The sequence below is a fragment of the Pistacia vera genome, unplaced genomic scaffold (genome assembly GCF_008641045.1).
Source record: "Pistacia vera cultivar Batoury unplaced genomic scaffold, PisVer_v2 Contig757, whole genome shotgun sequence".
Lineage (NCBI taxonomy): Eukaryota > Viridiplantae > Streptophyta > Magnoliopsida > Sapindales > Anacardiaceae > Pistacia > Pistacia vera.
In genome coordinates this window covers 636564-659648 of record NW_022196620.1, presented here as the reverse complement: position 1 = coordinate 659648, position 23085 = coordinate 636564, and the positions used below count along the sequence as shown (strand labels likewise).

The 23085-nt window shown below is 36.1% G+C and overlaps 1 protein-coding gene and 1 long non-coding RNA gene across 3 annotated transcripts; one reads left to right on the top strand and one right to left on the bottom strand.

Moving 5' to 3' along the window:
- Positions 1 to 3291: 3291 nt before the first annotated feature.
- LOC116115904 lies at positions 3292 to 4713 on the top strand. Its single transcript, XR_004125744.1, has 3 exons — positions 3292 to 3393; positions 3469 to 3531; positions 4573 to 4713. It is a non-coding gene; the product is annotated as an uncharacterized LOC116115904 (long non-coding RNA).
- A 12755-nt stretch (positions 4714 to 17468) lies between these two features.
- Positions 17469 to 21359, bottom strand: LOC116115898 (myosin-binding protein 2-like). Of its 2 annotated transcripts, none has more exons than XM_031402030.1 (4): positions 19998 to 21359; positions 19718 to 19903; positions 18181 to 19637; positions 17469 to 18064 (listed from the first exon to the last, which is right to left on the bottom strand). In XM_031402030.1, exons 1-3 carry the CDS (start codon positions 21334 to 21336, stop codon positions 18220 to 18222), a joined length of 2943 nt encoding a protein of 980 aa, XP_031257890.1. In that variant the 5' UTR covers positions 21337 to 21359; the 3' UTR covers positions 17469 to 18064; positions 18181 to 18219. The 2 variants fall into 2 exon arrangements, with proteins under 2 accessions (XP_031257890.1, XP_031257891.1); XM_031402031.1 differs by having other exon boundaries at positions 20016 to 21359.
- Positions 21360 to 23085: the final 1726 nt, after the last annotated feature.

Here is a 23085-nt window from a genome sequence, read left to right as displayed (position 1 = left end):
TAGAAATTTCTTTGTTTTATTCTTTTCGTTAGTTTAGTACAAACATACATATAAATCAAATCTGATTAGTTATATATATTCAATTATTTGGAATTTGAAATTGTATTGTTACCAATTTGGATGCACATGAAATTAGGAGAAGAAGGAACTTAATGGGGAGGAATGTGATTGAATTAGCTTTTTAAAATTCATTCATTTCAAAGAAGGAAAGGGTTGGATGCCCCTAGAAGCTGAGGCAAAATATGTAAGTGAAATTAATTAGTATTCAATTGATTGTATGTAACAACGTTGTGTTTACTTACGATGATTGGCATTGTTTAACTAAATTTGATGTTTATATTGAATGTCCTAAAATGCATAATGAAATGATAGAATTGAAGGAAAAAAGTTCATCAGATGACAAACCATTAACTGCAGATGAAATTTGTGATCAATTGCTTGGAACTTGACCAGGATATATAAAGGGACTTGGGTATGGTCCAAAGCCTAAGAAAAAAGCAGGACCAAGTTGAAGAAGCTGAAAATTTGGAGGCATTACCTTTATGGTGCAAAGAGTAATATCTACACCAACCACAAGAGTTTGAAGTATTTCTTTACTCAAAAGGAGCTGAATATGAGGCAGAGAAGGTGGTTAGAGCTAGTTAAAGATTATGAATGTGAGATTAAATATCAGTCGGGGAAAGCTAATGTAGTAGCCGATGCGTTGAGTAGAAAAGCTTATTTATCCCAACTCACAAGACAGAGAGAGTTAATAGATGAGTTGTGTAAAGAACAGATTGAAGTGATTCAAGGAGGGATTGCTAGGTCAGAAATTCAGTCTACCTTACTGGACGAAATTAGAGAAAAGCAAGTGGTTGATAAGTGGTGTCAGAAGTTATTGCAAAGAGTGCATAAGAATGAGAGACTAGAGTTCCATCTGGTAGATGGTGTTCTCTATTTCAGGAATCGGTTTTTTATTCCTCAGGATCAGGAGTTGAGAGGGAGAATTCTCAGGGAGGCTCATGTCACGCCCTACACTGCTCATCCAGGAGCAACCAAGATGTATCAAGATCTAAAGAAAGGCTATTGGTGGCCAGGTATGAAGAATGATATTGCGGAGTTTGTCGCTAAATGCCTGTTTTGTCAACAAGTGAAAGCAGAACACCAAAGGCCATCAGGATTACTTCAACCACTTAGTATTCCTGAGTGGATATGGGAGAGTATCTCGATGGATTTTATTGTAGGTCTCCCTAGAGTTCAGAGAGGACTTAATGCCATTTGGGTGATTGTGGATAGATTGACAAAATCAACCCATTTCCTACCGGTGAAAGAGAGCACTACTTCGGACCAGCTAGCCCAGATTTACATCAGAGAGATAGTGAGACTTCATGGGGTACCCAAGACATAGTCTCAGACAAAGATTATAGATTTGTCTCCGCTTTTTGGATGAGCTTACAGAGGAACTTGGGTACTAGACTGGCTTTTAGCACCGCCTACCATCCTCAAACTGATGGACAAAGAGAGAGAACAAATCAAGTGCTTGAGGATATGTTGCGAGTTTACTGTATGGATTATAGAGTATCCTGGCATGAGATGTTGCCCTTCGTGGAGTTTGCTTACAATAATAGTTATCAGTTGACAATTAAGATGGCACCGTATGAGGCCTTGTATGGTAGACAATGTAGGTCTCCTCTACATTGGGATGAGATAGGTGAGAAAGATGAGTTGATTTTAGCTATTGGGCCAGAGATGACTCAGAAACTGATTGAAGATGTGAAGCTGATTAGAAGCAGAATGCAACAAGCCCAAGATAGAGTATGTAACAACTACTGTAAACTAGTACAATGCATGCATCATAACAATAGAAAATGGGCGCAAAACTTTTCTTTTTATTATAAGTAATACGTCTTTTATACACAAAGAAAATCATTTACAAAAAGCCATTTTAAAAGACAAAAACAGGGGAAACAGTGTAGCTATTGCTCCTCACTTGCCGACGCCCCTCCGACTACATCAGCACCTAGATCCTGCATCCACAAAGGAAAATAACGGGGTGAGCACAAAATAATGCTCAGTAAGTAAACCCTCTATCTGTTTATCCCCGTATGCATTTCTCTTAATTTCTTTCCTCAAACTTTCTGTTGTTTCCTATTAAACGTCATGGCCTCATCTTACTGGAGGTACAGCTGGATGGCATTCACACAGCACCATCTCACTCTTCATGACTGTCGGGTGATGTCACAAAGCACCAGCCCATTCTTAGTGACTATCGAGTGGGGATCACAAAGCACCTACTCGGTTTTCGTAACTATCGGGTGGAGACCACAAAGCACCTACCCATTCCTCATGGCTTTCGGGTGACGATCACAAAGCATTAACCCGTTCCTAATCATTGTCGAGTGATGATCACAAAGCATCAACCCATTTCTAATAAATATCGGGTGATGATCACAAAGCATCAACCCATTTCTAATAACTATTCGGGTGATGATCACGAAGCATCGACCCGATTCTCATAACTGTCGGGTGATGATCACAAAGCATCAACCCATTTCTACTACTCTTCTCATTCACTCTACTCTAGCACTTCTCATTCTCTCTACCCTTAGAGTAGTTGCATCCACAAAGTTTTCTACTCATAGAGCAAGTGCATATACAAAGTTTCCTACTCTTTCTTAGGTCACTTCTCAATGCACAATTAATGCCTATGGATGGTTCATCTCCACTAATGCACTTATATATGCCAACATGCAATGTTGCAAGAATTAAGGTTCACTACTCAAATTTAAACCTCTATTAGGCATTTCATCAAACAACTCGAGTGCATAATAAAACTCTACTATAACAATAAGTCTATGTCTTTCTCTAACCAACCAAAATGGGGAGAAACTCCCTCACATAGCCATAACTCCTGCCAAAGAAAGACACTTCCAAAAAGGATTTCTCAATATCCTTCAAATTCAATCTCAAACTACCTTTCCAACCCACATCTCACTTCTTATACTTGAAATGCATGAATGTAACGCCCCACTTGAGGTACGTAGTTAAATTATGGTTGCATTACTTAAATGTTTATTGATTTATTCTCAATTGAGCTTGTATATTGTTAATATTGGTTGGTTGGCCCTTAGTTGAATTTTGTTGAAGTTATTTTGAGAAAAATGTGAAGAAAATCCCTTAAACTTGCATTAAGGGTAAAATGGTCTTTTCACTCAAAATTAGTTGAAATTGTGGGGAGTGAAAAGAGATAGAATTTCATGGAGAATGCAATAAAAATGAGGGCATTATGGTAATTGANTTTCACCACCGCCTCTTTCATCCCCTATTTCTCTCAATTTTTCATCCAAGATTCCAAGGATTCTTGAAGAGCTTTTTGACTAGAATTTGTTACAAATTGATCCTAAGTGCTAAAAGGTAAGATTCCTTACTCTAGAAGCAAATTTTCATTTGTTGAAAGAAGGGGATCCTTATTTAAGTTTTGTATTGAAGGCTAAGAGAAAGTGTCAAGCCATCAAGAGTGGAGAGTTTAAGTGGGTTCTACTTGTGTCCAAGGTAAGTAAAATCATCTAAGTTGTGATTTACTTGATTGAATGATGTGTAGAGAGTTTTAGATCTATGATTAATGCTTGAATTGTTTATGTTGAAATAAGTTGATGAATTCATGAATGGGTTCAATGTTGTTATATGAAGGATTTTTCCACCATGAGGAGGGTGGATTGTGTTGTGAAATTTTGGTAGAAGTATGGGTAGAATTAGAAGTAATTGGGAGGAATTTTTGAAGTGTGTTTCTCTTTGCAGGATGTGTGATGATTCAAAGGAGTTGAACTCCAATTTTGGATGGTTAAGAAAGAAATATGATTAAAGTTAGAATAGAGTTTATGTATGCACACATATTGTTTGATGAAATGCCTAAAAGAAGCATAAGTAGAATTAGAGAACCTTACCTTATGCGATGTAGCATATTTGCATGTCATGAATGCATATAAGGAAGATTTTAGGCATGAGTCATCCATATGCATATGTTTAATTGAGTAATGACATAAGAAAGAAATATGAGAAATGAGAAAGAAACTCTCTATGAATAGAGATAAAGAAAAGAACAAATTCTCTTAGAGTAAAGAGAAAGAAAGAACTAGCACTAGAAGATAAAATGATTATTAAGTGCTATAGAAAAGAAAGAAAACCCGGTTGTGCAATGGGGAACTCGTGAGTATAGAGTTACCCTCATGTAAACCGTTATGAGAAAGAACGGTCTCCGCCATGAGAGAGCGGAATGCGTGTAAATCGCTATGATAAGGAGCGATCTCCGCCATGAGAGAGCGGAATGCATGTGATCCGTTATGAGAAAGACGGACTCCGCCATGAGAGAGTGGAATACACGTAAACCGCTATGAGAGAGAGGAAGCGGTTTCCGCCACGAGAAAGGCGGTATGAGAAAGAAAAGAAAAGAAAGAAAAATGAGAATTTGAATTAAAAAATTGATAAGAATACAAAGAGAATTGATGAGTAATGCACGGGGATGATAGCATAAGAGAATGTTTTACTTACTGGGCATCTTTGTGCTCACTCCGTTGTTTTCTTTGTGTTGTACAGGAAATAGGTGAGGACTTGGTCGGATGGACGTCGACAAGCGGGGAGACTTGGCTACACTGTCCCTTGTTTCGTTTTGTTTTGAAAGTCCTTGTACATATGATGTTTTGTTTTGTAACGAATGTGATTACTAAGTAAAGAAAATTTTTGGGCCCAACTCGTTTTGATAAATATGCTATCTTTTATTAATCGATATTACGAATCTGGTAGAAATAAAGTAGTTGTTACAACTTACAAGCCTAATGTTCAAAAGTAAATCACAAATATGACAAGTGGCTGCAAGGTGATTTGTAATAGAGAAGAAAGTTGGAATGAAATGGCACACTTTTCTTCATTGATAAGCTTCGTATATATACAACTTTGAGGGCAAATATCCTAAGGCTAAGTCAAATAATATCCTAGGACTAATTTAAATATATTTGAATATTTACACTTTGAATGATAACTGAACAAACTAAGACTAAGTTAGTGTTAATCACAAAGAGATTTCTAATGATCTCTATTATGCCCCCTCAAGTTGGAGCTCGTGTTAGAATATGTGCACTAGAGCCAACGATTTAGCTCTTGTAAACTCATTTCAAATTAATGAATAAAAGGCATTGCTTATTTATGAGCATATACTGTAGCATATATTTACTGCGTATAAAGAAAATAGTATATGTCCTTAGAAATGTTGGAACCAATGACGAGATAATTAAGGGTGCGTTTGGTTTAGTATTTTGGATAGGATTTTGGGGATAGTATTGGGTTATTGGATAGGGGAGTATTACGAGGTAAATTTTAAAAATTTGTGAAAAAGCCCTTAGGTTTACTAATTTAATCAAAGACCCTAACATATAAAATGACAAAAACAACCCCACCACCTGCAGTGCCAGATTCCGGCCACCACCGTCGGAATCTAGCCGAAAAATTTCGTTACTGCACAGACCGGTTGGATCTATACCGTAACACATCGTTATGGCCTTTTCCGGCCAGATCTACAGTCTGTTATGGCAGTCGACGGCCAGAAAAGGCCAAACGACGGCCATCTTTGGCCGTCAGCGATGGCCAAAGATGTGGCCGTCGTTTTTGGTCAACGACGGCCATTTCTTTGGCCGTCGTTAACGGCCAGATCTGGCCTTTTCCGGCCAGATCCGTGGTGGATCTGGCCGGAAAAGGCCACATCGGTGAACTTCCGGAAATTTCTGGTCGGAAGTTAGGCCGTTGTACAGATTCCGGATATCACCGACGGTGGTTGCCAGAATCTGACAAGTTGGGTTGATGGGGGTGTTTTTGTTAATTTTTAAACTTTTTTTTAGGGGGTATTTAGTGAAATTAATAACCTTATGGGGTTTAAAAGTAATTAAAAAAATAGGGTAATATTTCTGGAATAATGTGCCAAACATTATTTGGAGAATAGGATGCAGAATATGGATAAAAATATTAAACCAAACACAGCCTAAGTGTTATAAATCTTAATTATGAGAATCCTATGAGCACAAAATGACCTTTCTTAAACTGTCCGTAGTCATTATATAAATCTGACTAAGGACAAAGATTATACGGAGAGACTATCATCGCGTTGAACAACCCTATCAAAAGGTAGTGACAAATCTCATATGTCAAGGTTGTGGGCATCAACTTGGTGCAACGCATGGGTGCTTACTTGTGCAGGTACACTGGACTGACTCATCAGAGGATTCCACATGAGATGGTAAACCTAGTGTCTGTGGAATATATCCTCTTACGAATGGTGGTGCATGTGGTCTTTCGACTTGAGATCACTATAGAGCTGTGTGTAAATATCGATGTGATTTGACACTGGCCTAACGTCATCTATTTTAGGGATTACCAGAACAGTGATGATTGGTTACATCGAGAAGTACACTATGGCTATGGTGGATCAACAAATGATTCATTACTCCTGGTTAGAGGAGATCTTATCTCGGCTAGGGGTGTTCAAAAAAATGCAAAAACCGAACCGAACCGAACCGGTAACCGAAACGAAAAACCGGTTAACCGAAAAAACGGTTCGGTTACGGTTCGAAAAATTCAAAAAACCGAATTTTCGGTTCGGGAAAAAATAAAAAGCGGTTAACCGCTTTTGAACACCCCTAATCTCGGCGAGATATTTGGTTAAAGAACTACGACCTCAAATCCGTGGCCATGGTAAATTCGAGTTGGTGCTCGAATCCAATAGTTGTCAGATTTAAGAACCAAATATAGAACATGTCAATGTAGCTTTTGTGGTAAACACTATTTTTGTACCTCAAACCTTGATGAGATAAAAGATGATGAAACATATCGAATTGCACAGTAATCATACTGAAGACAAAGTAAGCCTAAATGGATGATTCTTTACTTACCGGGGAATCATGATATTTATTATTTGCTAGAGGCCAATCTTGATTAGTGTACAAAAACACTAATTGTTTGATGCTTAATTAGTTAGCGGGACACTGCCGGTAAAGTAAAGAGCCTTTAGGTCATACACATAGAAGATAGTTAAATGAAAAACGGAAATAGAAGGAGAATCTTGTCCTTGGGCCGAAAAGGTATCTCGGTAATTTGGGATTCTAGGGGCATTTTCGTCATTATGGGTGAAAATGGCACTTTGGTATTTTTGTTAAAGGGTTGACGCCCTTATCCAATTTTATTGGGAGAATTTTTAGCAAAATTGGATATTTAATTTAATTAAATATATATTAAAACTCATATATTAAATACGATAAATATATATGGATTAAATAAATAGAAATATTTATTTAATTAGGAGAATATTTAGGAGAATATCTTTAAGAGATATTATATTCCCTTATATCAAAGATTACAATCTAAGTCAAATAAGGATTGTAATCCAATCCAAATAGGAATTAAGGATTCACAATCCTTATTGAACTCTTATTTGGGATTGTCTATATAAAGGGGCATTGGGTTTATTTTAAGAGAGCAATATTCATATAGTTAATTTTTGAATAAAAAAAAAAAAATCTCCCAAAACCCTAGCCGCCAACTTGAGAGAAATTTTCTCTCTCTAATCCGCCACCTTCCTTAAGCCCTTCGTTGATCTACCAATCAATCTTAGGGTGATCCCGAGCCTACCTTCATGTAGATACCGATGGACTCAATCCTATGTTGGATTGATAGTGACTTGTTTGAAGGATCCAGAGGAGGAGCTACCAACGGAGGTAAAATCACATTATCTTGTATGGTTAATTTTATGTTAATTAATTTAGTCAAAATTGTAATCTTGGGTAAGGGAATCGTGAATAGCAAGAATTTTTTTGTTATTATTCCACGCTTGCCACGACATGATTCCTACAACTGGGGAAAAGATTCCAATATTGAACTTGAGAGATAAAAATCGAGCCCCTGGAAGAGGCTTGGTAAGGGCATTTGCAAGTTGATCTTCGAAAGAAACATGTGCCACATGAAGTGATCCACTTTGGACCTAATCCCGAATGAAATGGAAATCAATTTCGACATGCTTCATACACGAATGAAACACGGGATTTGAACAAAGTTGAGTTTTCCCAATATTATCACAATAAACCACTGGACAATGAGCAAGCTTAACACCAAGATCATTCAAAAGATAACATACCCAATTAAGCTCAACAGTAGTGGAAGCAACTGAATGATACTCGACTTCAGTGGATGAGCGAGTAATAGTGCGTTGCTTCTTAGAACTCCATGAAATTGGAGTTTGTCCAAGATACACCAAATAAGCACTTATAGAGAAGAGGTTGTCCTTGTTGCCGGCCTAGTCATAATAAAAAAAGGCATGTAATGACAAAGGAGAATCACGGTAAAGTTGCAAGCCATCATTTATCGTATCACAAAGATAACGTAAGAGACGTTTGAAAAGACCCAATGTTCAGTTGTCAGCCGGTGCATGTATTGAGAGAGCTTATTAACCACAAAGGCAATGTTAGGTCGTGTAAATAAAAGATATTGGAGACTACCAACTATAGCCTGATACTTAGTAGGATCAGACAAAGAAGAACCAGAGTTTAGCATGACAGCAAGACTGGTCAGCATAGGAGTGAGGACTAATTTTGCATATATCATATGTGTTTGAGCTAGAATATCCAAGATGTAACGTCATTGAGAAAGAAGCAAGCCATGCTTATTTGGAACAACTTCCCACCCAAAAAATAGGAAAGCAACCCGAGATACTGGAGAGAAAACTGGTGAGCAAGAAGAGCCAGAAATCGATTGACTAACTCATCATTGTCTTCAATGATAATTAAGTCATCAACATAAATGAGGAGATACATGATGTAGCCGTCAATGTTAAACATGAGAATTCTTGAAACCAGATTCAATAAAAAATGTGCAAAGTTCATGATACCAATTGCGAGGAGCTTAGTTGAGTTGACAAAATCAGGAAGGATGATCTGGATTAACAAAACCTGGTGGTTAAGTCATATATACAACTTTTGAGAGATGCCCTTGGAGGAAAGCATTGTTGACATCTAGTTGCCAGAGAGAACACCCACGATTCACAGCAAGAGTGAGAACAACACAAACAGTAGTGGGTTTGAACATGGGACTAAAGGTGTCATGATAGTCAACTCCTGAACATTAATAAAAGCCTTTTGCAACTAAGCGAGCTTTAAACCTATCAATAGAACCATTAGAATTACGCTTAGTTCGAAAAATCCACTTAAACCAATAACATTGTGCCAAGAGTAAAAAGGTACTAGCTCATTGGTTCAATTGGAAACAAGAGCATCATATTCTTCAGGCATGGCCTGAAGCCATTTTGGATCTTTGAGTTCATGGGTCACAACGATTGGTTCTAGGTCATTGGATGGGTTAACTTTTAGATTAATTTATGTATGTTATTTCTAGCCCGGGTGGTCATAAAGTGAGTAGGAGGTGGTTGGGGCATTGGTGGGTTATGGGTTGATGTTGGCTTGTTGGAAGTAGGTTAAGTATGAGTAAAGGGTGTAGTCGGTGAAGAGCCGGCCAAGGTGGTTGTGGATGGAACATCAGAATGAGGCAGTTGGGAAGCTTCAACTTTAAATGGTGTAATGAGTGGTGATGTCACAATAGTAGAAGGAATCTTAATCAGTGGTAATGGTACTGGGTTGCAGACAAGAGAATGGACTCGAGAGAGATGTGAAGGGAAAATCGATTCAATGAACTTAACATGCCGTGACACATAGATTTTAGAAGTTGATGGATCTAGACATAAGTAAGCATTTTGGGTTAAAGAATACCCAAGAAAGACACATGGTGTAGAACATGATTCTAGTTTGTGAGAGGTATAAGGTCTAAGCCAAAGGTAACATAGACAACCAAAGACTTATAGTTTGGAATAATTTGGAGCATTGCGAAAAATCCTTTCATAGGGAAATGAGAGATTTTGTGTGGGAGTAGGCATGCGATTGATGAGATAAACAACAGTGATAAAGGCATGAGACCAATAGATTAGAGAGAGAGAAGCATGAGTGAGTAAATTGAGACCGGTTTTGACAATGTGAAGATGACATCGTTCAAGAAAAACCATTGTGCTTGGGTGTGTGAGGTGGAGTAGTGAGATGAGATATACCATTAGTGGCAAGAAAGCTAGCAAGAGAGATATATTCTTCACCATTATCATAGTAAAGTGTAGTGATGTTTTTGTTGAAGTGTTTTTCCACTGGATTTAAATCTGATGAATATATCTTTGACTTTTGATTTTTGTTTGAGAGAATAAAGTCGTATATACTTAATGAAATGGTCAATAAAAATGACATAATATTTAAATCCATCATGTGAAATAACCGGGGAAGTCCAGACATTAGAGAAAATAATTTCAAGTGGTTACGAGGAGACAAGAGTGGATTTAGAAAAAGACAATTTATGACTTTTATTGCAACGAAATGTGTTACATGAAAATTCAGATGACATGGAAGAAGATAAACTTAAGTGATAACTGGAAGCAGTATGCTTTAAAATAGGAAAAGAAGGATGTCTTAATCTATGATGTCACTCAGATGAATTAGTTTTAATACTAGAAAAAGCAAGCAAAGGTGAGGATACCGACCACTCATATACACCATCTTTAGTTTGTCCCTTCAGCAGTGTTGCCTCGGTGCGAAGTTCCTTCACAAAAAACGAAGATGGTAAGAATTTAATTGAAACATTATTTGAGGTGCAAAATTGAGACATTGATATCAAATTCTTTTTCATGCTTGGTACCAAGGGTGTTCAAAAGCGGTTAACCAAATCGATTAATCGCTTTCTTGAACCGAATCGATTTTTTGGTTCAGGAAAATTCCTAAACCGAAACCAAACCAATTTAGGGGAAAACTGGTTTTTCGGTTAACCGGTTTTCCCCTTAAATTAGAATAAACTTTTTTTTATAAATTTTTCCTGAATTAAATTGCAAACATCAACAATACATATCCAAATAAAAATTAAACATTCATACATATCCAAATAAAAATTAAACATTTATATATATCCATTGACCACAACTAACAATACATTAAAAATTGATACAAATAAATTTAATTTTTATTTTATTTTAATATATAATATCCATTAAGATTTTTTTATTTTAAATTATATATATATATATTAGTAAACTGGTTTCAGTTAATCGGTTTGCATTTTCACCAAAACCGAAAACCGAACCTAAAATCTGGTTTTTTGAATTCTTTGAACAGTAACCGAATCAGTTTCTCGGTTCAGTTACCGATTCAGTTTGATTTTTTCATTTTTTTGAACACCCCTACTTATTACACAGATAACATTATTTAAGGTAAAAGTTGTTTAAAGAGTTTTATGAGAAGTGGAACCAGTATGAGTGATAGAAAGACCTGAGCCATCTCCGATCATGATGTCTTCGGTGCCGGTGTATGGTGCATGAAGTGATAGGTTGTCAAGTCGAAAGTGACATGGTGAGAAGTACTATTGTCCAAGAACCACGACAGAGTGTTGGTAGGATTGGCAGCAAACTGAGCTTGTAGTTGCCATGATGGTGTGGTGGTAGTTGACGAATTGGAGTTGTTGGACGATTGAATCGGTATTAAGCGGAAAGATGGACATCTCTTTGCAGTGTGACCCTGAGTCTTGCAAATTTGACAAAAACCAAAATATGGAAGAGGAGGAGGACAATCTCCTCGAGTTGAATTTGGCCCAGTGTTTGTCGACGCCGAGAGGGGGGGGGGGGGGGGGGGGGGGGGGGGGGGGGGGGGGGGGGGGGGGGGGGGGGGGGGTTTGACAAAGTAAGGCAACTGGCGCCAACCCGGTGTTGTTACCTGAATTGGGCGATGGGTTCCAGCCTATGGAGGTGTAACTTGCCGGATTGTTTGTAGCTAGGAAATATGATGGATTAGGTATTGTTTCTTGAAAGGATGCCTCAAAATTGAGTGATTTCTCATGGAGTTCATTAAACACAATGAGAGTATATTTGGCTTGAATAGCCTGCACCAACTCCTTGTAATCATCGCCGAGGCTGTCTAGAATTTTCTTTGTGAGATCTTCAGTGTCAACCGAAGCTCCGAGGAGTGTGAGTTCATCTACGCAAGCTTTGATAGTTTGAAGAAATTTGGTGACACCGTGTGGTCCCTTGGTAAACTTCTTAAATTGGTTTTTTACTTGTCTGATACGTCCACGAGAGGGTTTTGCATATGTATTGGCTAGGATTGTCTAGGTTTCCCAAGAGGTTTTGGCTTAAGCAATGAATGAAATTATAGTTGCAGATAGAGAGCCGATGATGGCATTGAGAATTAGCTGGTCTTGTCGAATCCAGATAGTATAATCTGGATTTGGTGCGGTGGTGTCATTTTGGGTGGTGGTGGTTGCTGAACATGGTTTTGAACCATCAATATAACCGAGAAGGTCATAACCGACGAAGAGAGTGTGGAGCTGTACCTTCCAGGAGATGTAATTGTTTTTTGTAAGTTTGAGAGGAACTTGAGCTATAACATTGATGCTGATGAATGTTTTGTGGAAGTCATTGGTGTTGTGAATGGTGGTAAAGGCTGAGGGATTACTACTGGTGGTGTTTGTTGTCATTCTGACAGCTGGACATGGTGCAAAAGAGCGGCTTAAAAACTGGAGGTGATTAGGCTGAACTTGGCAACAAGAAAATGAAAACTAGAAAAAAAAAATCAATTGAGGAATTGGACCAGTTAGCTCTGATACCATAACAGAGAAGAAGGTTGGAATGAAATGGCACACTTTTCTTTATTGATAAGCTTTATATATATGCAACTTTGAGGTCATATATCCTAAGACTAAGTCAGATAATATCATAGAACTAATTTAAATATATTTGAAAATTTACACTTTGAATGATAGTTGAACTAACTAAGAATAAGTTAGTGTTAATCATAAAGAGATCTCTAATGATCTCTATTAGTTTGGATCCAGGAAGCAATAAAGGGAGCAAATCTTCTTGACGGTCAGACAACCTCTTGGGGTTTAAGTGTCACATCTTATACTGCTAATGAATAAAGTCACGATTCAATTTATAATGTTTGAACGATCATATAGTTAATACATGTATTTTGAATGAATAATGCTTGCGTGAGACCCTAACACAAATCCTATCTCTATTTTAATTAAAAAAATATTAAATAAAACTAATAATTTCATAATTAATACAAAGAATTGTTTCTTTTATATTAATTTTGAAGTATGTTAGACAACTGATTTTAAAATTCACTTGATTTTAGACCAAATCATTTCTATAGATAATGATTTTGAGGAAGATTTGGATAGTCTAACCGGAAATGGGAGTTGGAAGTCTCTAGAGGAGTTGGGCTCAAAAGTTATGAAAGTAAAATTATATTTATAAATTAACCAACATTTGAGACAAAGGTCTTTTTTTTTTTTCTAATAATTTTAGAATAAATTTCATTGCATCTCCTAGTGTTCCTTGATTTTTATGAAGATTTATAATAAGGACGTAACCACACTATAACATATGGGTTCAATTGAACCCACTCAAACTTTGAAAGAAACTAAAAAAAAAAAAAAAAAAATTCATATTTTATAGTATTTATAATTTTAACCCTTACTGAAATTCATACTGACCCCACAAAAATGTGTATTAATAAAAAAGATTTTATACTTTATATATGTTTTGAACTCATTCACTAAAAATCCTAGTTACGTCCCTGTTTATAATAGTAATTATACGAAAATTTATAGGATTTTGGAAGAACTTTCAAAAGATTGGGGATATTTCACTTATAAAAAAAAAAAAAAAAAAATACTAATATACATGTCCATTTTCTTGAACATGGAGATATGTAAAATTTTAGAAAGATTTTCTTTTATCAATTTTTATCAAGAAAAAAAAAGTAGCACTACACATATAACTTTTTTATACAATTCTAATATGATAGTTCATGATTAGTTAGCTCGCAATGGGTTCCGTCTATCCAAATGTAAATTGACTAATTGCGAGTTATCATCTTAGGATTATATAAAAAAAATTATATGAAAAAGTTACAAGTATAATTTTTTTTTTTTTTAAAAAAAAAAGTCTCTTCTACTTTCTATTGAATAGATCATTGACACGTTAGATTTTATGTTGTAACTATGAAAGTACATAAAGTAATTACATCTAATGTTTAAAATTTTATAGTGAATGCACGCTTAGATTTGTCTATAATAAAGATAGAGATAATATTTGATGAAAATTATTATAATAAATTTAAAATTAGTCAATGTCACAATACAATTGATATTGTTTGTATCGCCATACATTCTCACGTTTACCTAAAAGACAATTTTTTGATTAAATTATTATTAATTATATAGTAGTATTTATTTTAAAGGAAAATATATCGTCATATAGTAAGCGTATTATCAAGTGTTGACTCAAACTCATAATAAATCCCATGAAGTTGGGAAATCCGTACCATATCCAAAACATGTTCATTAAAATCCGATTCCCCTTTGATTTTGCGTAACCATATCTCTCGTCAGAAGTCAGCCAACTCTTTATAATTTTTTCGTCGTTCAAAATGCATGCTCTCTACGTAACCCAAGAAGAGAAAATTACAGAAGCCATGAATGGGCGAGCAGCCCAAAGCAGATCACCTCTCTCTCAACTCAACTACAATGACGCCGCCATTACTATTTTCACTGACAGACAAGATTCTCTATCGCTCATTACAATTCTTGTTATACGGTCATTAAAATAAAAAATTTACACAATAAAGAATTCCCTGTAAATTCATTTTTATTGATCAATTTTATCTTCTTATTCTTATAGTGAAGTTGAAGGAAAGGAAAGTTTAAGAATCGCCACTCCAATTCCAATGTCAATATTTTAAAGTTTCCAAAAGCTAAATTGGGAGATGGTATTGGTAACTGGTAAGCAAACTGCTTTAAGTTGCTTTTATGAACACTTTTTTTTTTTCTTATCATTCTTTTTGTTTGATTAATCTTTCTCAAAATCCAGAGGATCGATTTCTTTCTTTTCTCTCAAGGAAAAGGGGAAAAAGGAAATTAATTAAGAATCAAAAGACTTACTTCAATCACTATTTGTGTAAGGATTGAGAGGGCAAGAGAAACAATTTGAAGAAAACAAGAGTATGTCGAGAGATATTTTTAAGAGAGTAAGAGAAATAACTGAAAGGTCGGAGTATGTCTGAGAGATATCTTTACATGAATTCAATTGTATTGTATTGAATTATTTTGAATTGTAAATAAATCACCTATCTATACAAAAGCTTAACTATACAATAAGGAAACAATATAATGTAATTACACTAATAAAAGAATTGATTGATTGAATGATTTTTAAATGATTGACATATTCTTAGTAATTAGCCATAATCATGACATTCATATTTCATCAATTTACTAATATCATTTGCTTTCTGTGTGGTCTTGTTTCTCCTTATTCATGACAAGAGTTGGTGGGTAACATAAGTTTATATTAGAAAAATCTAAAAAATATTGTTTTTCATTAGTGACCAAGTTTCAGCCTTCCTATTCCTGCATTATGAATAGTCTGATATGAATTGTGGTCGTTTAATCTCACTTATTCACCAAAGTAATTAAAATATGATACGGAAAAATCATCCATCCAAAAAGCAGCATGAGAAAATTTTAAGATAATCTAAATGTCTTTGTATATTAATATTTACAGTGTTTCCGTGAATGAAGAATCCTGAACTCTGGTACAGAATTAAGTGCTATGCTGTAAGATTGCATTTGATTTCATTAGGGTGTGAAAATAGTTGACTAATTCAAAGGATTTGTTCATGTCTAGCATCAGAAAGATGATGCCCTTAATTTGTTTTATTCTTGTCTTTGAACAACATAGCTAGCACACAATTTTTGTCTTGATCAATAAACTGAAAAACAGAATCATTTTGTGGATGTTGACAAGATCAACTTCTGTTGAATTTTATCATTTTTGCAGTTACACCCAGTCAACATCTATTTTGTTATATGCTTTCATCAGACAGTTGTCCAGTCTTGTCATCTTTCCCTTCGATGGATCATGGGTTAATCATCTTACTTTATCATAGAATTCTTGAATTATCTTCCTTTACTATAATCACTTTATATGGATACTTAAAGCGGAGATAAGGGATTTGAGCCCAATTTTTATTCTTGAGTCTGTTTGGAAGATGATATCTAAGTTTGAGTAGGCAGGATGCACTCTGAACCTCACTAATTGAGGTAGGAAAGAGACAAATCCGAGTTATATCACCTAATACAATGATCATATCTCTTCTAACCCCACTCGGGGAGGTGAGTAAGGATGTTATTATATGTTATTGCTTGGTTTTAACACCAACTATTCATACGTATAAAGTGCTAAACTGATTTAGAAATTACACGTGAATGATTAATGCAGAAGTGTTTATGGTACTGAGATGATATATGTTTGATAAAACATAAATAAAAGATTGATAAAAGAGGTATCAGTAGTGTTTTGGATGCTTAAAGCGAATTATACATCCACTGTTATTTTATTATTCTTTGATTATTTTTCTGATATTGCCTGCGTACAAAAATTGAGAAATGCTTTGTTTACAAAGAAAAAATAATAAAGATCAAATATTTGTCTAACTCTCATATGCCCAGCCAACCATTTTTTCACGAAGAGAGGTGCCCATTTATACACTTTTGAGCTCAACATAATGAGTGCTTTTACAAGTTGTCTTGACATGTGGAGACCACTCCTTAATCCTTATTTTAAAATGGGATAAGATTGACATAAAATATTTCTCGGAGGTGGTTTGGACTGATGACAACTAATACCATTTCATCTTTAAGTGTTTGTTGAACTCTGATCGGTAGTGTTGACATCAGTGTGTATTTTTGGCAAAACACTATACCACTTTTTAACTGTTATCAACATGCTACTTGAAGCAAAACATGAAGGCTAGACATGGAAGTAGTGCCAAAGAATAAGCCCACAACCATAAACTTAAACCCAAAACAGCTGCCAGAATTTAGCAGTCCACAATACTAGGACTGTGCTTGAGCATATATTTTAGATATGGGGATCTCAAATTATCCCTGAAGATCAAATTCTATCCCAATAGGTGAATTCTTGCCTGTTAAAGCTACTTTTGCTTGATTGTGGGGAAGAGAAGACCCCTCCAGCTCTAGGGTGTTGAACTTACAGAAAAATGCACCTGGAATGCAGTTTTAAACCGGGAATTATGTAAATGGTGTTGCTGGAAAAGGTGAATTTGTTTAGGAAAAACATTCAGAACTATGTTCTTTTGGTTTTACCATCAATTGCCTTCATTTTTTTATTTGTTGCATTTTGTGTCCTACTGCCTTTGCTGAATTCAGATTAAGTGATAAAAAGCAATTTATATTATTATGATGTCATGATGCATACTTCTGCTTTGTATGTTTTTAGTTTGTCTTTTATTTCCTGGAAAAAAGTTTCAAACTTTGAACTGAGGATTGGCTCATTGCAGTCGTGTACACCTAAACATATACTTAGAACAACTGAAAATATAATTGCTAGTTTAAAAAGAAACGTGATTTGGTTCTTATATCTTCTATTTCTGTGAAAAGCTAGCTGCCCTGCAACTGGCTGACACAGTAAGATGTTTAAGATTAACTGCTTCCAGATACTGGAAACTCATGGTATTTAACAAGTCCAAGACTAGGGGAAGAAAGAATGATCCCTTCTTCTTCTTCTTCCCCTTTAACCCTTCCCCCTCTATGCTCAATTCAAATGAGAAATAAGCTTTCAGTCCCAGTTCAAATAATGTAGACACACTCCTAATCATCTTTCACCTTTTCCAGGAAAAAGGAGCAGTGAGGGGGACATATATATGACAAAACTTAGGCTTCACATGATTGTGTAGAAGCCCAAAAGACAACTTAGAGGCAAGGGCAAACCTTCCATTTTTGTAGTCTGTACTAATTTAAACAAACCAGACCAGGAACACCCCCTCCATCAAGAGGTTTCCTGGTTTTCTGCAGAAAACTCTTAAATCTATGAGCATTTTTAACGAGCTTGCTCATTGCGAAGTACTTGCACTGTTTACGTCTGCAATGTCATCATGAAGAAAGCAGTCTGCATTTGTTGAACAAATTGCTCATATCAATTAACAAAGAAAGCAGTCCTGATGTACAAATTTACCAAGATTAGACTGAAAGGAATCTATGAGATACAAGTTTTGGTAAACTTACCTCTTGTAATCACTTCCGCTTCTTTGCTGCAACTTCCTTCTAGAGTATCTGAGCATCATCATCCATGTTACTTACTTGGAGTTCAACAGCCCTCAGATCTCGGAGATGTTGCAAGATCTCATGGAGAAGATCCATACCTTTGTCTCCTTTCTTTACAGAGCTCACACAATGCTTTAGAAACTCCCTATCTGCTTCGAGAGCTTGTAGTCTCTCGTAAACGTGATCCACCTCTTCAACAATGGCTAGTCTTTTGTTATCAAGATCAAATGTGGAAACTGATGAGTTCTGAATTTCAACAGAATCAAATTCTGCTTGTTCTTCATATATCAACCCTTCTGTTTCATTACCGGTTGCTTCCAGAAGAGGAAGGAGGCTCTTCGCCATGGAAGCCATAGTTTTTTTCTCAGGGTAAAGCCCGTCCTTAGAAAAATCATTTGAGTCTCCATTTTCTGTTGGACTGCTAAAATCATGGTTCTTATCAAACTCATTGACAGCATAGTTTGAGGGTTGGTTTATTGATTTCAAATCCTCAATGAATTCATCATCACCTACTGAAATTAGCTTCTCTTCTAGTACCTTAAGCTGATCTAGAATGGACAGCCTCTCTTCCTCAAATTCTGTCAATGATTCATCAAGCGCTGTCATATGCTTCACACAATCTAGCGCCATTTCCTCCAAATTTACAACTTCATCGGCTGGAGTATTGTCGCTAGTGCTTTCTTGACGGCCGGATAAGCTACTATCTTCATCCCTTGCTTCACGATTAAGATCAATCGAGAGCTCATCGGTATCCTCTGAATTACTGCAAGAAGCAGAAGATTTCCTGCTTCTTACACTTCCATCAGTACTTCTCCTCATCATTCTCATCTTCTCTTTCGCCTCATAATCCAGAACCTTCTTGTGATATATTTCCAATTCTTTCTCAAGTTCTTGCTTCTCCTTTTCTCTCTTGACCATGAGCTCATTCAGAAGTTGTAAGGCTTCCTGGTCATATTCTGACTGTTCGTCCATCATCCTCTGGTATTGCAATGCTTCCATTTGCATTGCTGCCTTCTCCTCTTGAAGCCTGGTTATCATAGCCATGGTTTGGTTTGCAGCAATTGCGGAGGCACTCCTTTCTTCCTCTAGTTCTGCATATAAGGCACTCAGGGCTTTTCGTTCGGTTTTCAGAGCTGACCTCAACCGCTCGATTGTTAGGACAGGATCACTACTTTCCATCTCACTTACCACACTTCCATCTAAAGACTCTTCTGTTCCCGATTCTCTTTTCTCCAACAATAGTAGTTTCTTGTGCAAGTAGTGGAAATTTTCAGCATAAGTGGGTGTGTCAGGAAATTTCTCTTCATCTGCTTCATTAGGCTCCGAACGAATGGACAAATTTAAGTTTATCCCTTCTTGATTCTTACAAACCAAACTCATATTTTCCAGTATGGTGTCTGTCTCTGCATGCTTTTGGTCTAGTTAAATACCAAAGCTAAATTAGAATCTTATCACCAGATATCATATGCAGAAGAAAGATATTAAATTTACTGCTTACCAAGATCATTCTGACCGATGTCTTCAGAGGGGTTAATAATTTCAGCATCAGGGGTGTTCATGGAAGATTGGTCTTCTTGTTGGCATGGCAATGCGAGTTCTTGAGCTTGAGGCTGGTTGGCTGCATGATCGGCTGCTTCGACTTCAGCCACTGATAAGTTAGACTCATTTGCTTCTTCGGTTCGAGCTGTTTTTAATCAGCAAATTAGTAATTAGGTCGAAGAAAATATTACAGGCCATGTTAATGGAGGATTTAATTCATTATAATCATTTTAATGTACCTGTAACTGTAAGGCTACCTGGTTCATTCATACTTTTTGCTTCAACCTCATTTCCATTTGTGGATAAAATCTGATCTACTTGATTAGCAATAACTTGTTCACATGCCTCACCAACCAAATCTTGCATTTCCTCTTCAACATTTTGAACTGAAGAATCCTCAACTTCCCCGATATATGTCTCTGATCTTTCAAATTCTTCATACCTTGTCTTCTTTCCATTGTCATCCGTTCCAATTAATTGTGCATCTACCAAGACATTGGCTTGTGTTTCACTCAGTAGTAATGAAGAATCAAAAGTTTCAATTTCGTCAACTTTTGTTCTGAGCACTCCCTCATCTACGTTGCAGGATACTTGATTTGCAGTAGTTGATGAATCAATCAATTCAATAGGAATTACACGATTGAAACAAAATTCAATATTTCTTTCGGAACCCAGGTTGATAATTTCAAGTAAATCATCTTCAGCAGAGCAGAATTGAATGATATTGTCGTCATCACGAGAATAATGAACAGAAGCCTTACCTAATTCCTCACCTTCATAAGCTTCCTTTTCTTCATATTGCAGGTTTGATTCAGACCTTGAGTAATTTTCCTCCGCAACTTCTGTGAGGCCAAAACTATCAATATCAGAAATAACATGAAACTCATCCACAGCTTCTTTATCATTATGACATTCTTCTCCGTGGTTTCTCTCAATCTCATTGTCATTTTCATCCAGACTTGCTTGGCTGTTAGGCTTCTTTTTCTCTTTGAACTGAACTCTATTGTTGTCATCACCCATTGCTTCAGTAATCAGCCCTCCTCTCTGTGTATAATCCAAAGCACCCCAAGAAGACTTGAAAAGCAAGTAAGGCGGATAGAGCTTATTTTTCAAACTCTCACTGCAGCAAGAACATCTGAGAGCCTGATCATCATCATTTTGAAGTTTGTGTGTACTCACCAAAGAAATGTACGCGATCCTCCTTGCCATTCCAATGGATTCATCGTTGTGTTGTGGTCGAGAAGCCAAGCATTCTGCGCACATATTTTGTGTTTCAGCCAATCTTTGATGACTCGAACAATAAGTCAACGTGGAAATCTCACCAGCATGAGTCTCGCACACAAGATCTCTGTAGGAATTTGTATTATTTCCAGGCTCCAACACGTGATCGACTCTAGAACACCATAAGCAGGGTCGTTTAAGGCCAAAGTAGTCGGCAAATTTCGTGATCAAATAAGTGAACAAAGAGTTGAGGAGAAGGAGAATGATTAAGATCCATTCGAGGACTGCATAGACTAGAATCATAGTGATTTTGTGGGTGTTTTTGTGCAACATGGTTGCAAATTTGTTTCCAGCCATGAATGTTGCTAATGCTTTCTGTTTATTTAACACAAACACACGCAGAATCGAAGGAAAATGCTTTCTGAAGTGCTGGGAAATAAGGAACAGAAGAAAGAATGAAAGAAGAAACTTTATGAAAATGTTGTTGCAGGAGAAGCTGGGATTCTCCTCATAATGTTTTATTTTACTTGAGTCTTTAACAGTATTTTATTACATTTTATAATTGCAATTCCGTCACTCTAATTATACCGTAATGTCTACCTAGCAAGGCTTGTAAGACTTTAATGACCCTGTTCTAAGCGGGATTTTTTAATCTAAGTTCGGGTTTATTTTATTTTCACATTTACGAAATCGCTTTAATTGAAATTTATCCACTTCCTTAAAGAAGTATTAAATACGTCTATCGGGGTTTTTTTAATAATTTTATAAACAGGTGTTTGGTATTTTTTGAGGGGTTTTTTAATATTTTTCGAATAAAACAGATATAGGGAAACTACTCTTAGGTAGTCGAGTGGTTCGATAAGGACTCTTGGGTGTATTACTTAAGAGGTCCTGAGTTTGAGTCATTCCTTAGTTGCTAATAGAGGTAGCTACTAGAACTTTTACCTGACCGATAGTTCTAGAGTCCCGAGAATTAGTTAAGATGCACGTAAACTATGGCCCGGACACCCCCGGTCATAAAAAAAAAAAAAAAAAAACCAGATATAGGGAAAATAAAATAAACCCATCCAAATTCATTAAGAAAAGTTTCAGCATTCAGGGTCAGTTTAGGGATTCTGGTTTTCATTATTTGAGCTTCATGATGGTGATTAATTATGATTAGAAATTTTTACCTTGAAAATTCTTCAATAGTATTTGATTAAGATTGAGAAGCATTGTATTGTTAAAGGCAATTGATTGGTGAGTTTGTCAAACACTTAAAAAGGTAATTCACACTTAAAACTATTACAAAGAAGCTGAGGAGAATGTAGCCATTTTGGTCCACTGAAATTGATTTAGGGTTCATCATGCGCAAGAGGAGTGGTCCACCACCATAGCACCATCCATATGAATGGTTTTTGGCGATAGCAGCGGCAGTCCATTGCATGTATAATGTACAATTGGCCCACCTGCAATCTCATTTCCAGACAAACGCTCTCACAATTCAGCTTCATGGATTATTTCTATAATTTTTTTTTCTTTTTCTTTTTTTTCTTTCAGGCTGTTAATACAATCCCAGTAATTCAAAACCCACTTGCCCCCTTTTTCATGGGATTGTTTTATTTATTCTTTGATTAGATTTCTCCATAAACTTCCATTTGCTTTTTTATTTTGTATTACCTTTAGCTGTCCTATAGGCTTATGCTGTGAATTATATATAATTTGTAAATATGTGTGCTTTTTATTTCATTTATCTGTTGTAATACGAAAAACATCCACTTTTTTTAAAAGTATTAAGTACCATTTTATAAAGAATTTTTTTTTATAGGTTTTTTTTTTTTTTTTTTTATGATCGAAGGTGTCTGGGCTAGCTCACGCACATCTCAACTAATCCTTTAGAACCTTGGAATTATTGGCCGAATAAGAGCTCCAATGACTACCCCTATTAACAACTGAGGAGAGACTTGAACTTAAGATCTATTGAGTAATACACCCAAGAATCTATATCGAATCACTCGACTATCTAGAGGTAGTTGATGCTACTCTACTCAGCTGATCTCTAATTGAAAATTTTCTTACAACAAAGCCACTTGAACAGTAGCTATGTACTTCAATTCTAGAAAAAAA